Genomic DNA, 13,806 nt, shown 5'->3' on the forward strand with positions numbered 1-13,806 from the left:
AAAACATGATTGCATCGACTGCACTCACTAATGAACCTTAAATATCTCATTTTTTCTTTTCTCTTAAAGACCGAAGTATATGGCAGTATTGCCCCTTTTTGATGCATTTTATATGACTAATATCACAGTATGAACGCTCTTAGCAGAAAATCTATTCTTGCTTTGCTTGCATTACTGGTGTAGCATACTGAGTGCAGTGAGAGGATTGTCTCATTTTTAAACAAGCCACCAGATGTCTCCCTCCACCAAGGAAGAGAAGTAGCCTTGATGGTTCCAGACTCCCCTGATGGTTCCAGACTCCCGAGCCATGTGGCCCATAGGTCAGGAGTATATCTCCTGATGTACTGTACTAGAATATCGCCCGCCTTTGGCGGGCGAATCCTAGTGTTCGCACGCTTCGCGTGCTCACATGCACACACGCACAACTGCTCCAAGCCATGTTGCCCACAAAAAGCACTGTTTCTTCATGTATTTTGAGTGTGTGTGTGTGTGTGTGTGTGTGTGTGTGTCATTAATTAACATTATTTATTATTATTATTAGTAATACTAATATTATTATTTCACTTAGCTAAAAGTAAGCCTACTGAAATTGATGTGATGACTGAAGCAAAAGAGTTATGTTTAATAATAAGCACTAATTACTTAAATGTGACTATCTCTTCAATACATGGAGTGTATGTGTACTGTAGACTGTATGTGCATGGGACTGGAGTTTATCCAGACAAAATAGTAACATTCCCACTGTGTCAGTTGGGGGGGTGTGAGAGAGAGAGAGAGAGAGAGAGAGAGAGAGAGAGAGAGAGAGAGAGCGAGCGAGAACACTATGACTTACACCTTTCAACAAAGAAAACACTCAAATACATGATACTGATGGTTCCAGACTCCCGAGCCATGTGGCCCATAGGTCAGGAGTATATCTCCTGATGTACTGTATAGTACACCCCCTGGTCACAGGACACTTACCCCAATCCAGCCCTTGATACAGAGTGCGTAGGTGTGTACGTACTGTATGCGTGCATGCGTGTTTCTGAGGTGTGTCTAATTATTGGCAGACATCGTCGCTGTCGTGTGGAAACCTTGTATGTCCAAAACCATTCTTTTTGTGTTTATCATATTAAAAAATGATTTAAAATAGTGAAAATATTCAATTTACAATCACACAATGCCTCACAATGCTATTTTCAATAGTTTTGTGCAACAGTCTTGTATGATGAAGCACGGCTTTACGAAAAAACGTATACATTTGAACCTTGGAGATACAAGGTTTCTGCCCGACAGTGACGATATATTTTGGTGCCTGGTGTTCTCACTGGTCCTTGAAAGAGCTCTCTCCACTCAGTCAAAACCTCTAATGAGACCTCTGGGGGTTCAACAGAGATTTGATATGAAAGAGGAAGGGTTTTGTCTGTCTTTGTTGTTCTTCAGAACTACTAGTCTAGTCTTGAAACTCTGGATAGAAATGTACAAATGAGACACATTTTCCACATTTCAAATATTTCTACTCTTTCTCTCTCTTATTCTATAATAAACAACAGCTAACTGTTCGTTTCATAATCGTATTATCCTCTAACCTTCTAGTTAGATGCTTGGATAATTAGATGAAGCAGAAATGACAGCAGAAATGATAGCAGTGGAAATGTGCTGGCAAGAAAAATGCTTAATAAGCACAGCAGCGATTTTATAGACCAGAAAAGTCATTAACTGTTGCCCAGAGCTGTTAATATTCCTGTGTACATCCAACACTGCCTTTGATTGTTCAAGGCGATAAAATGGCTTATCAATGAAATCATATCTCACAAACAAATGCAGTGCAAGGCTCTCATGTTTTGTCCTCTGCTTATAATGTTTCCGTATTTAGGGATAAGGAAACGTGCATTTCGCAACAATGGCACAGTTGTAGAATATATGGGGTAGGGTTAATATCCAGATTTACAGAATGCAGTAAAGTATACATATATGGTGGTGGGAATGACAGAAACAGATTAGCAATTTGACTCCAGCTGCTGACTAGAGACATTTCTGAGACCATGGCTCTCTATGGGCCCCTGACCCTGCAAATGAGCTTTAGCAATTAACATAGCAGTTAAGTGTGCTCCTTCCATGCTGCATATTGACATTTTTCCCAAGAAATTGAGAACTAAGGAAATGGAGGCAGGTGATCAATAAAGAACCAGGCAATAAGCTTTTCACTCGTTTGAGAAGCTATTGCTCAAGTAATTTACTTGCCTGCATGGTCCTCATTCTGAAATAGTATTTTGCTTTTCATTATTATTGAGTTTGAAATGGACATCCCAGGAGTAGTTGTATTTTTCAGTGATGACTAATTGGAGAGCACAGTTCAAATTGAACCTCACAATGAAACAGTAAGAGAGTCTTACTGTCAACGTGTGAGGTCTCTTTGACATACAATTTGTGGGCATACCCATGACCCTGTAATGAGTCAGGGTGACGTGATTAGCGCTCATCATGTTGTTCCTACCATGAACTAGACTACTTTTCCTACTTACTTTTCCACAATAGCATTACTCTATAGGAGTGTTATTAGGATTATGTTATTATTTATGTTAAGACTCCTTTAAAAGCAATATGAAAAAAGATAAGACATTTGGATGTCATTGTCAAACGTGTTGTGGACTTTTGTAATCATTAGTTGGACGCCTACAGTAAACACTAAGTAAACAATGGCAATAATAATAATTATAATAATAATATGTATTTATTTATACAGTTACTGTACAAACCTTTTGTAACAGTACTATTGTTACAAAATGTTGTAAATTGAAATAATTGAAACAAACGGTAAAGAGGGGGGAAAAGTAAACAGACACCTAAATAAATTATAAGTGAAAATCTGGGGTAAATACCAGTAATAAAATCATAATAAAACAGATCTGAAAGCATCACATAGATGATAGGCAGAAGGTCTCTGTACACTGTTGGCTATTAAAGTGTCAGTGTGACTGTCCCTGGAGGGTTTTAGTTATAGGAATAATAATATCTCTAAAGTGCTATATTTTATATAGCACTTTACTTCAGTAAGTACTCATCAAAGTCACTTAAAGGAGTAGTTCACCCCCAAAATGACTTTTTTTTCTATTGATTACTCACACCATGGAGACTTGAGTTCAATAATATTCCGCGCATAATGTAGTAATGCGCGGAAGCGGGGATTGAACCCGGGATTCCCACTCGCCAGTCCAACGCACAACCAGTCGTGCTAATAGGGCTTAGCCCAATTAGCAGGGCTGTTGTCGCTGGTTCATGGCTGGTACTAACTGTAGGGTTTGGGAACGATTCTGGCCTTTGGACAGTAGCTGTGCACTATAGTGGTTCCCAAACTTTTTAGCTCGAGACCCAAAAGAGAAATTAGACCCAAACTAGTGAAAACAAGCTCCAAGCTCACAGCGCTTCGCGCCACGTTGTGAGCTTGTAGATCGGCTCTTTTCACTACTTCTTAAAAATGTGTTTTTCTAATTTCTGATTTATTCACGAAATCACTTAAAAAAAAGGGTTTTTAGCTTTTTTTGGGAATAGTTTTGGAAAATGTTTTTACAAAAATGTAGAAAATAAAAAATAAAGGGACCCATAAATGGGTCTCGAGTCTCTCGACCCAGTGTTTGGGAACCGGAGCACTACATACAGTATACTGTACTCTACAGGTGTTGTTGAGAGAGGGAGGGATAGAGGGAGGGAGGGGCCAACTTTGAATGTTGCCGTGTTTACAAACCACAAGAAACAGAACCTACTCGCTGGTGGAATAAGGCAATAGCATGAAGTTTGTATCAAAGTCTCCACTGACTTTGTCTACCACAAGCATAATAATCAGAAACAATAGCATAAGATACATGTTCAAGTTGCTGTATTCTATTTCAAGTTGCAAGTTCACTCCCCCTCAATCCCTGGGGAAACAGCATATTTTTTACCAAAGAATCAGAGGCGTTTTCATTAGTCGCTGTCTGAATGAAGATTATGAAGATTGTTTCAGTTTTGACAAATAAGTTGGGAATCTCTCCCTGCCTCTCATCTATCCTGTACCACAGGAGGTCTACTCCATCACTGGAGGAAAACAATTTCATCCACTGGCTCCACCTCATTCTCCATTCGACTGTAGAGAGAGTGTGAGGAGGGGGAAACTAGCTCCATATTCCCCTCTGCAACCTGCAAGTCAACAGACTAAACAGCTGAGAAGAAGGAGTTGGGTTCTGGGCAGCTACAGCACATAAAGAAACCCAGACGAAATCTGCAAGTATTGTCTGTCGGTGAGCTGTACATGGTGGACTGAAAGATCTGAGCAACAGGGGCAGGTCTCCGGCTTTTCAAAGTACGTGATTGCCTTTGGAACTGAAGCAGTCGCTTACATCTGCAATTTCCTCATCCATTTATCCATTGATGGAGGACTGCCGCTAGTTACGCTTGATGATTTTTGTTAAATGGAGTGATTCAGGGCTTCTTTTTTTTTCTTCTCTCTCCTATAGGAATCATTATGTAAATCAGTTTTACATCCCCGAAGGAGTGAAAATCCTTTGTTATGATCTTCACGGCAGTTTACCAAGCCTGAGCAGAGGGATAGCGGCGCATCTGGCACATTTACTCGCTGTTGCATTGGATTATGTACTGTTGAATGATCCTGAAAACATGATTCCTGTGTGTAAAATAAACAAGACAAAGGTTGACACCTGAGGAGACTGTATTGGGTAAGAAGCACCTGCCTGGGGATAAGTAATAATGGTTACAGCAGGTCCTATATCAGAATCAATCACCCTCGGGTCATGCCAGTCAAATGGTGCCCAGGAGACCCCTGTCCAGAGGGCAGAGACCCGCACAGCCCAGCCATCATGGAAAGAGATCACAGTCGCTTTCATGAGAAAGACCAAGATCCACGGCCTGAAGTTTGTGTTTTCTCCGGACAAGTCGAGACCCCAGAGGGTCCTCTGGATTCTGGCCTTCTTTGTATGTGTTGGGCTACTGGTCACCTGGTCCTTGAACCGCATTCTCTACCTTATGTCCTACCCGGCTGTGACCAAGATCTACATGGTCTGGGCTCAGAACATGTCATTCCCAGCTGTTACTTTATGCAACAAAAACCTGTTCCGCATTTCGACTCTCACCAAGGCCGACCTTTACTACAGCGGCTATTGGATGGACCTGATGTATCCTAACCACACAGTGATGGAGCAGAGCCTGGCTATCCTAAAGGACAGCCACAAACAGGGTCTGCTGAATCTCCTGGACTTCAACGGCTACTCTCCGCCCCCTGGTGACAGCGTAAACACCACCGAGATGATTGGCAGACTAGGCCACCAACTGGAGGACATGCTGTTGGAATGCAAGTTCCGTGGGGAAAACTGCACCTACAAGAACTTCAGCACAGTATGTAAAGAGAGAGAGAGAGAGTCTGTGAGGAGATGATGGAAATGTTATGTTGTTTACAAGGCAGGTTAACAATGTAAGGCTTTGAATGATCCTCTCTGTAACAGGCATTAATAGGCTGTAAAAGGTTTACAGAATTGTACGCTGCACAGTTTTAATTTAACTCAGAGAGTGTAAAAATTGATCTCATGACCACATGACTTGTTTTATGTGCAATACTATTGTACATTTTGATTGTTTAACAAGGCATTCAAAACAACAAATAATGTTCACTCATGTGATGTTTTGCACATGAGCACATTAGGAGGTGGCTTTTCTCTTTCATCTTTTTTGTCTCTATCCTTTAACATCCAAAGCACCTAGTTCTTTTTGTCTCCGTGATAACAACTCCAGAGACGATAGATGAGGACATTAATAATTCAGACGTCGTAGATCACTGCAAATTAAAATTTCAGCATCCCTAATTAAACATCTAGAGGCTCTTATAGACTGTATACTTCACTTCCATTTATGTTCACTCTCCCGAAACGTGAATGGCTTTTCTGTTTAGGTACATTCATCTGTTAATCAACATAATTATTTCCCCTCACAATGCAATATCGCATTATGATGCATAGTACATATACAGCACAGGTTATAGAAAAAACATCGAAATAGTATAGCTTCATACCATTTCCAGTAAAAAGGAGATTGAAAATATTTCTATCCTAACGAGGAATGTGAAACAATATTGTGACATCCTGTCACAAGCAGATTTGAAAACATTGATTCTATGGCATAATTCAAAACAATGCACCGTGCAGCTTTCCGAGAGAGAGAGTGCATTAAACTTGCATATTTTCTGTGCTCAAATTGAAATCTTTGAAGGTGCTGTCATGAGCCAGTTGCTTGAAGGGTCTCATTACGGGTGGCAGGAGAGAGGAGCTGACACTCCGTCATGTCTGTCTGTCTGTGCTGCATGGGGGTCTGTCTGACTCTGGATATGGAACACTGCATCTGATCTTTAGAGAGCAGCCTTTCCACACTGTCTGACTCTGAACCATCTGCCGCCTTGTCCAAACTACCACCAAATAAGATATTGGAAAAAAGATGTATGTGGATGTATTCATGGTGTATTGCAGGGGTCTTCAACGTTTTCAGGCAAAGGACCCCTTAGTTGAGAGAGAGATGAAGCAGGGACCCCCACAACCTTTTCAGAGATTCCACATTGTTTCATCGTTTGACAGCACTCATCAGTGTATTTTGGATTCATGTACATTTGTGTTTTCAGATATTTAACCACTTGAACCGTCAATACTTAAAAAATGTACCTTTCACTCTGTACTTAGTCTGCTCTTTTCCCCTCTACACCAAAGCTCTTTGCCGAAAATAGCCGATCTACAAGCTCACAACGCCTCGCGCTGCGAGGCGTTGTGAGCTTATAGATCGGCTATTTTTGGCTAAAGTTCTCTGAATATGGACACTACAGGGTGGTTAATATAAAAAAGGAGAAAAAAAAAAGGTTTCACACAAAGATTTGGAGGACCCCCTGTAGTAACTCTGAGGACCCCCTAGGGGTCCCGGAAACACTGTTGAAGACCCCTGGTGTATTGACTCAGTGTGTGTTGAACCTATACAACTGTGTCTTGTACACAATCAGCATTACAGTATCTGCACTGTTGTCATGCAGACTGGTGACGTCGTTAGTAATCTCTATTATTCTCTTCAGATAATCATAGTTCTCTGCCTACTTATATGTCTGGGGACATCTAAATTCACTGAATGGGTTAAGTGGGTAGACACAATTATGAAATCTAAAAAATGACTGCATTGCAGAACCAATGCAAAGACTTTAGGGTGGTCATTCATATTGGGACCATATTAGTATTGGTTTTCAAAGCAGTGGGCATAGGTTTGTCTGTGGTGGTTTTTGCTGCCGTTCTAGCCAACGCGGTATACATGGAATTTAGATATACCCTGACTTAACAGAGCGCTCTAATCATCTGGATACGTGAGACTATGTTGTTATGCTTAGTATTGAGATTGAGATTTTTGCAAGTCGACTCGACTCAGTAAAAAGTTGAGTTGAAGTCGACTTTATCGTTTGATGACATCATCACATTGACGGGGGACAAAACATAAAAATGACTTACCCCTGGACTTCATAGAATAGCCTGAAGCGATCCTTTCTCCCTTAATAAGGCTTTTGATTATAGATTCCACTGCAACCAGCATCACTGAATAATAATAATCCTGATTCCTATTTAATGTTGGATCCAACAGGATAAAGTTCGTGCAAAGGATTTTCTTCTTTTTTCTTTTCATTTTTTTTCAACTTTCGACTTTCCCTGGTGGGAGTCGACTTGTGTAATAAAGTCGACTTTTTGGTTAATGCCCCGCACGCACGCACGCACGCACGCTTGCGCGTTTGCAAATTTTAATTGTTACCAATGCAGTGTTCTGGTGAAATGCTGCTTACTATTTGCCCAGCATATTGGGATTTATCTCAAATTGACTTCAAGGCTTCAAAGAGCTTAACTTAATTTCTCTCATAGCCTTTCCAAACTTGTTGCCTGAGTTTGAGCTTAAAACATTGACTGTTCTAATCAGATGATACACTGTGAGAAACATCCAAGATTATAGTTTGTTTCTGCTTTGGCAACAATGATGGAACATATTCCGGTCCAGAAGATCCATCCAATTAAAAAAGGCAAGAAGCATCAATATGTAACCTGTGAGAACTGAACCAAGAAGCATAAATAACTCCAGAGAGATGCATTAGAAAACCAGGTGAACATTTGTGGCTGGAAAATCGTAGAGTAGCTATTGGACATCCATACTTAAATACCGCTGAGCTTTATTAACATAGACACCGTATGCTAATTTAATTTGTTTGTTCTAGGTCTGGTTCTCATAAAGAAAACTAAAGTGTACATACTGTACAGTACACTCCAAAGTTTCTCAGGGGAATTTCTGACTGGAATAGGGTAAAGATTGTTAGTTGTGGCCAAGGAAAAGGTCATTCATTTGATGGGATCAGCATTATGTATTAAGTTTGTGTGCTGTTTCCAATATAGTAAATAGTCACAAGACTACAGTAATTACCTCTCCAGTACTGTACTGACTGTCAAGCAATACATCATGTGGCTGTACATAAGTTCTTTATCGAAAATTACACTTCACAAATTTATTTTCACAACATGGTTCTGCAAGAGGTTATTAGCCATCTATGAGAGCGTCTGTGAGTGTGTCTGTGTGCCCAAAGCTAATGTCAAACTTCAAATCACAAAGGTCACAGCGCGTCGCTTCGCGCTGCATTGTGAGCTTGTAGATTGTCTATTTTCACTAGTTCTTAATTATTCTTTTTCCCCCTATTTCTTAAATGTGTGTTTTAAAATGTCTAAAAGTATTTGAAAAATATTTAAGAAATACATCTTTTGATAGATAGATTTTTTTAATGTAGGAAAAGAAAATGGGAATTTTACTCGAGTATAAAAATTGGTCTCTGACCCACAAATGGGTCCCGACCCACTGTTTGTGAAACAGCATCATAATAGACTACTGACTGTGACAGGCTAGCCACATGAAGTCCAAAATCTACACTGAAGCCATCTGAAATGAATCCCGAGATCTCTGAGTTTTCTTTTAAATTAAATGGTAAATGGTGCATACTGCATTTATATAGCGCTTTTATCCAAGGCGCTTTACATAGATTGTGCATTACATTCACTCATTCACACACACATTCATACACCGATGGCGCTGGAAACCATGCAAGGCACCAACCTGCTCACCGGGAGCAACTTGGGGTTCAGAGTCTTGCTCAAGGACTCTTCGACATTAACTCAGGGGAAGCCCGGATTCGAACTGGAAACCCCCTGACAGTTTCTCTACCCCTGAGCTAATTCCCCCCACACATCACAATGTCTTTTTCTGTGTTCTTTTGCAGATTTACACTCGCTATGGAAAATGCTACACCTTCAACTCGGGACTGGATGGCAACCCACTGCTGACCACGTTAAAGGGTGGCACAGGGAATGGCTTGGAGATCATGATGGACATCCAGCAGGACGAGTACCTGCCAGTGTGGGGAGAGACAGGTCGGTGTGAATTATTTTATACTTTAGCTATTGAAAAATAGCAGATCTACAAGCTCACAGCGCGGCACCGAGTGCCGCACTGCGAGCTTGTAGATCTACTATTTTTGAAAAATCAGGAACATCTGAATGTTTTTGACCCTAGTCTACAAGTGTCTTCTAAATGCTTCTAAGGTTTTTGAAAAATGCATGTTTTTATGTCTGTGGTTCTCAAACATTTTCATGTCAAGGACCCCCATCTCGAAATATTCTGTATCAGGGACCCCCAGAAGCGAATATTTGAGTTACAAATGCAAAACAATTCACAATTTTTCAGCGTGGCACCTGGTGCAGCGCTGTGAGTTGACCAAATACCTCTAAATTGATATTAAGAGTACAATACCTTATTTCTTTTAGGATTTGTTTTTGGGCTTTCATGCCTTTATTGATAGGACAGTAGACTGACAGGAAATGGGAAGAGAGATGGGGAGTGACAGGCAGCAAAGGTCGTCGGGAACGGGACTCAAACCCGCGACGCCCTGTCAGGCATCAGAGCCTATGTGGTATGCGCCTGGAACGTTAGGTCAGCGGGGGCCCAGATAATACCTTATTTTGACATATGAAATGTTTTAAACATTTTCAAAAATGGTGAATAATAATAAGCAGATCTACAAGCTCAGATCTTGTAGTATTACAGTATGTCAGTAGGCCTATCATATCAGTATTCTGGTCAGTATCATGTCCAGTATGTTAGTATCATTGTAGATTGGCTATTTTTGACAAGAAACTAAACACACATCTGAAACTTTTTGAAATTTTTCATAGTCTAAAACCAGTAAGATGCCTAAGGGCGATGTACAGTATGGAGATCCCTGATGCCCATATATGGAGATCCATGTATATGGAGATATGGGCATATTGGTTAGACTGGCATGTATGTATATTGCCATTCACAGATATGGGAGTCATCCTGGTGATGTCAGAATGAGTCAGCCATAGCCATATATGGAGATCCGGGTGATGTAGAGTTGATGATGTCAGTGTTGTTCAGCTCCATATACAGTATGGAGGTCCATGACATCAGGGATCTCCATATATGGGCATGTCAGCCTCCATATATGGGCAGGATGACTTTCGGTCGCAATAAGGTTTAAAATCAGTAAAAAACAACACTTATTACGTCATATCATAATATTAGGATATGCAAAATCCCAGACGATATCTAGTCTCATCACAATATCCATATAATATCTAAATATTGCCCTGCGATAATGCCTTAATTTATTCTTTACGAGTGTTCCATGTCGCAAGTATCACAATGCATCACGTTGGATGCACTGATCAGCTATTTAGAACAGCTATTTTAACACAGGACACCTTCGTAAGACAAAGTATAGAGCAGGTTTTATTCCCATGCCCCGAGTATCTATATCTGTTGACCATAATTCATACCCTGTTGGCGGGTGGGGTCAATTGTGAGAAATGCCAACATCATTTTAGGATTGTCTGAATAGCTTTTCTTAGCCAAGAGCAGCATCGGTGTTGATGTACTGTCCTGTAGTGCATGCTTAGAGCCATAACAGATCTCCTGGGCCTTTTCCAGACTTGAGGTAGATCTCATCCTTCACTGTAATGTTGTACGTCAGCAGAAAAGTGTTGACTTGATACGGCAAGGCTAGCGGTAATGTTTTATTGGTGATTGCAATGTTGATGTACCCCCCACTTACAGTACAGCATTAATATAGTTATACTGTCCATCTTTGTGTGTAATAACACTTATGAATCTATTTAATGTAGGCTCCAAGACTCTTAATATTCAGTACATATTATACTGTGGAGGTACTGTCCGTGTGCTTTACCCTTATGCAACCTTGGGGTGGAAAGTGACTAATTACAGGTGCTCTTATTACTGTAATTGTGTAGCTTTTTCATGTACTTTCATGTAGCTTTGAACTTCTTTAAATCTTTCTTATAAAGACTATTATATTGGGCCTCTAATGGTGACCATAGCATTGTTGTTAGCAGAAACCTTGTATGTCCTAAACGGCTACTTTTCAGGTAATGGAAAAATTAAAAACTGTGTTCCAATGCATAAAATTAGTTATGGTAATTATTGTTGTCAATACTTTTCATTGGTTAAATATTTATAAAACCCAGAGACAAACGTAACCGCTTTCAAACTGGCGTCCCTATTTTGGGAATGTTATTATACTGTAGATGAAATCTTTTAAAATATGAATAGGTGATTTAGATCAGCTATATTTGCTACTTTTGCACAACACTGTCACGGAAGTATAAAATAGGGCATTCATTTGTGAAAAAGAAATGGAGATACAAGGGTTGTGCGCACTGTGCAGCAGCGATTATGCGTAATTCATACTACTCAGAGTAATTGAGTAGTTTTAAGTACCGTATTTTCCGGACTATAAGGAGCACTTAAAAGCCTTTAATTTTCTCAAAAAACTACAGTGCGCCTTATAGTCCAGTGCGCCTTATATATGGATCATTCATTGACATTGACATTCCCTTTAGCACAGCTCCATCTGTTGGATGCATAACGCAACGGTAGCGTCTATTATGTGCGCCTTATAGTCAGGTGCGCCTTATATATGAAAACAGTTTGAAAATAGACCATTCATTGACAGTGCGCCTTATAGTCAGGTGCGCCTTATAGTCCAGAAAATACTGTAATTAAATGTAATTCTACTTGAGTAATATTGAAGTAAGACTAACCCTAACTCTAGTCTATATGCTGCTCTTCTACTCAAGTATTCTAATACATTTTCCACTCCTGACACTAGCCTGGTCTCAACAGTGCTGACCCCAGGGGCACCTGGGTAGTGCACAGTTGCACACCACTACAGATCCTCTGCGGTGCCTCTGGCTCGGCACTCCAATGAACACAATTGGCCGTGTTCGAGGGTGTGAAGGCAGGGAGGCCAGCTCTATCACTGCACTAATGACTCTTGCAGGTTGGTTCAGCACGGGCTGGGACTGGGGAAGATGGCGTGTTCCTCCACACGATTACGTCCTCCCCGGTGAAACTCGTCACTGCGCAGTGAAAAGAAGCGACTGGATGTGTTATCAGAGCGGACAAGTGTTCACGTACACCCTCCCACAAGACCAACTATAGATAGGGGTTAGCAGTGATGACTACTAGGCTACTATGTGTGTGGGGAAAATGCAGGAATTGGCATAATGGATAATTGGGGAGAAAAGGAAGAAGAGGGGAAAAGAATGCAGAGCTGACCCTGGAATGGAAGAAGGGCAGAACTGACCCTGGAATGGATAGAGAGAAAAAGGGGGTTCCTTTAAGTGACAATGTCTGGTTCTTTTGTATCCACATTTCTGGTTTACTGTATCCACAATGTCTGGCCTACTGTATCCACAGATGAGACATCATATGAAGCAGGCATCAAGGTTCAGATACACAGCCAAGACGAGCCGCCCTTCATTGATCAACTGGGATTTGGTGTGGCCCCTGGTTTTCAAACTTTTGTGTCATGTCAGCAGCAACTGGTACCTAATGTTTAGCCTCTCACTCCGACGCCTCCTCCCTTCAACTTCAACCTTTCACCCTGCATCATCCTGTGTTTTTACCCCTCCAAACCCCATTGCGTATTTGTCTCATATCCTGGAGCAAAATCTGTTCTGTTGAAATTTACTGTGCATGAAATGTGAAATCAAGTTGTTAGATGTTAGCGGAATCATCCAATGATTCCGGGTGCATAGCATCAAACAACAGTTTGGCTAGACAGGATGCATAAATATCTGACAGTTTGTTTTTCACATTTTTGAGCCATCACTACTTTTAGCTTTGGTAATGTGGTGAAAATTGTCTGCAGTGGTGCATAGCAACAGGCAGAGTTATACCTTTAGGGACATTTAACAGAAGTCACACAGCAAGTGAATTCTAAGTGAAAAGATAAACCCTATAATTTGGTTTGGGCAAAACATTAGAGGCACTATAATTTTAACTGTTAGAAATCAAATCATTAATGTCCAATAAGGCACGTGAATTATTTTCTTCACAGCGGTATAGCTAAAATGATCTTCTGGTAGCAGTATTTACCCTACATTACACATCAAAGCTTTCCCCCCCAATATAAAACTGCAGACTATTGATGACTGAGCAAATTTTGTTGCCCAGGACTTAACTCCCACTGCGGAAAGTGTTTAAAAAATAATCAGTTAAAGGATCCTCTCACTGTGAATAATATATGTAGTACCATGTGATGAACTGCAGGATCCACAACCATTATTTAAAAACCAAACCAACTCCCTTGGTTTATTATGGAATAATACATTTATATAATAAATAAGGTTTATTACGGAATAATAAACTACTGATTGCTATAAAGGAAGGCAAAAGGTTTCTATT

General features: G+C 40.5%; 1 protein-coding gene across 1 annotated transcript in view; it reads left to right on the plus strand.

The window, feature by feature from the left end:
• Positions 1-13,806, plus strand: part of asic1c (acid-sensing (proton-gated) ion channel 1c) — a gene marked incomplete at both ends in the record, with an annotated part of 111,748 nt that overhangs the window by 76,381 nt on the left and 21,561 nt on the right. Inside the window, 2 exons of the mRNA XM_080726469.1 lie at positions 9,299-9,449; positions 12,817-12,944. Of these exons, the coding sequence (XP_080582595.1) occupies positions 9,299-9,449; positions 12,817-12,944 (279 nt within the window). The remainder of the gene's footprint in view (positions 1-9,298; positions 9,450-12,816; positions 12,945-13,806) is intronic.

Source organism: Nannobrachium achirus, assembly GCF_963921795.1.
Source record: "Nannobrachium achirus genome assembly, chromosome: 5".
NCBI lineage: Eukaryota > Metazoa > Chordata > Actinopteri > Myctophiformes > Myctophidae > Nannobrachium > Nannobrachium achirus.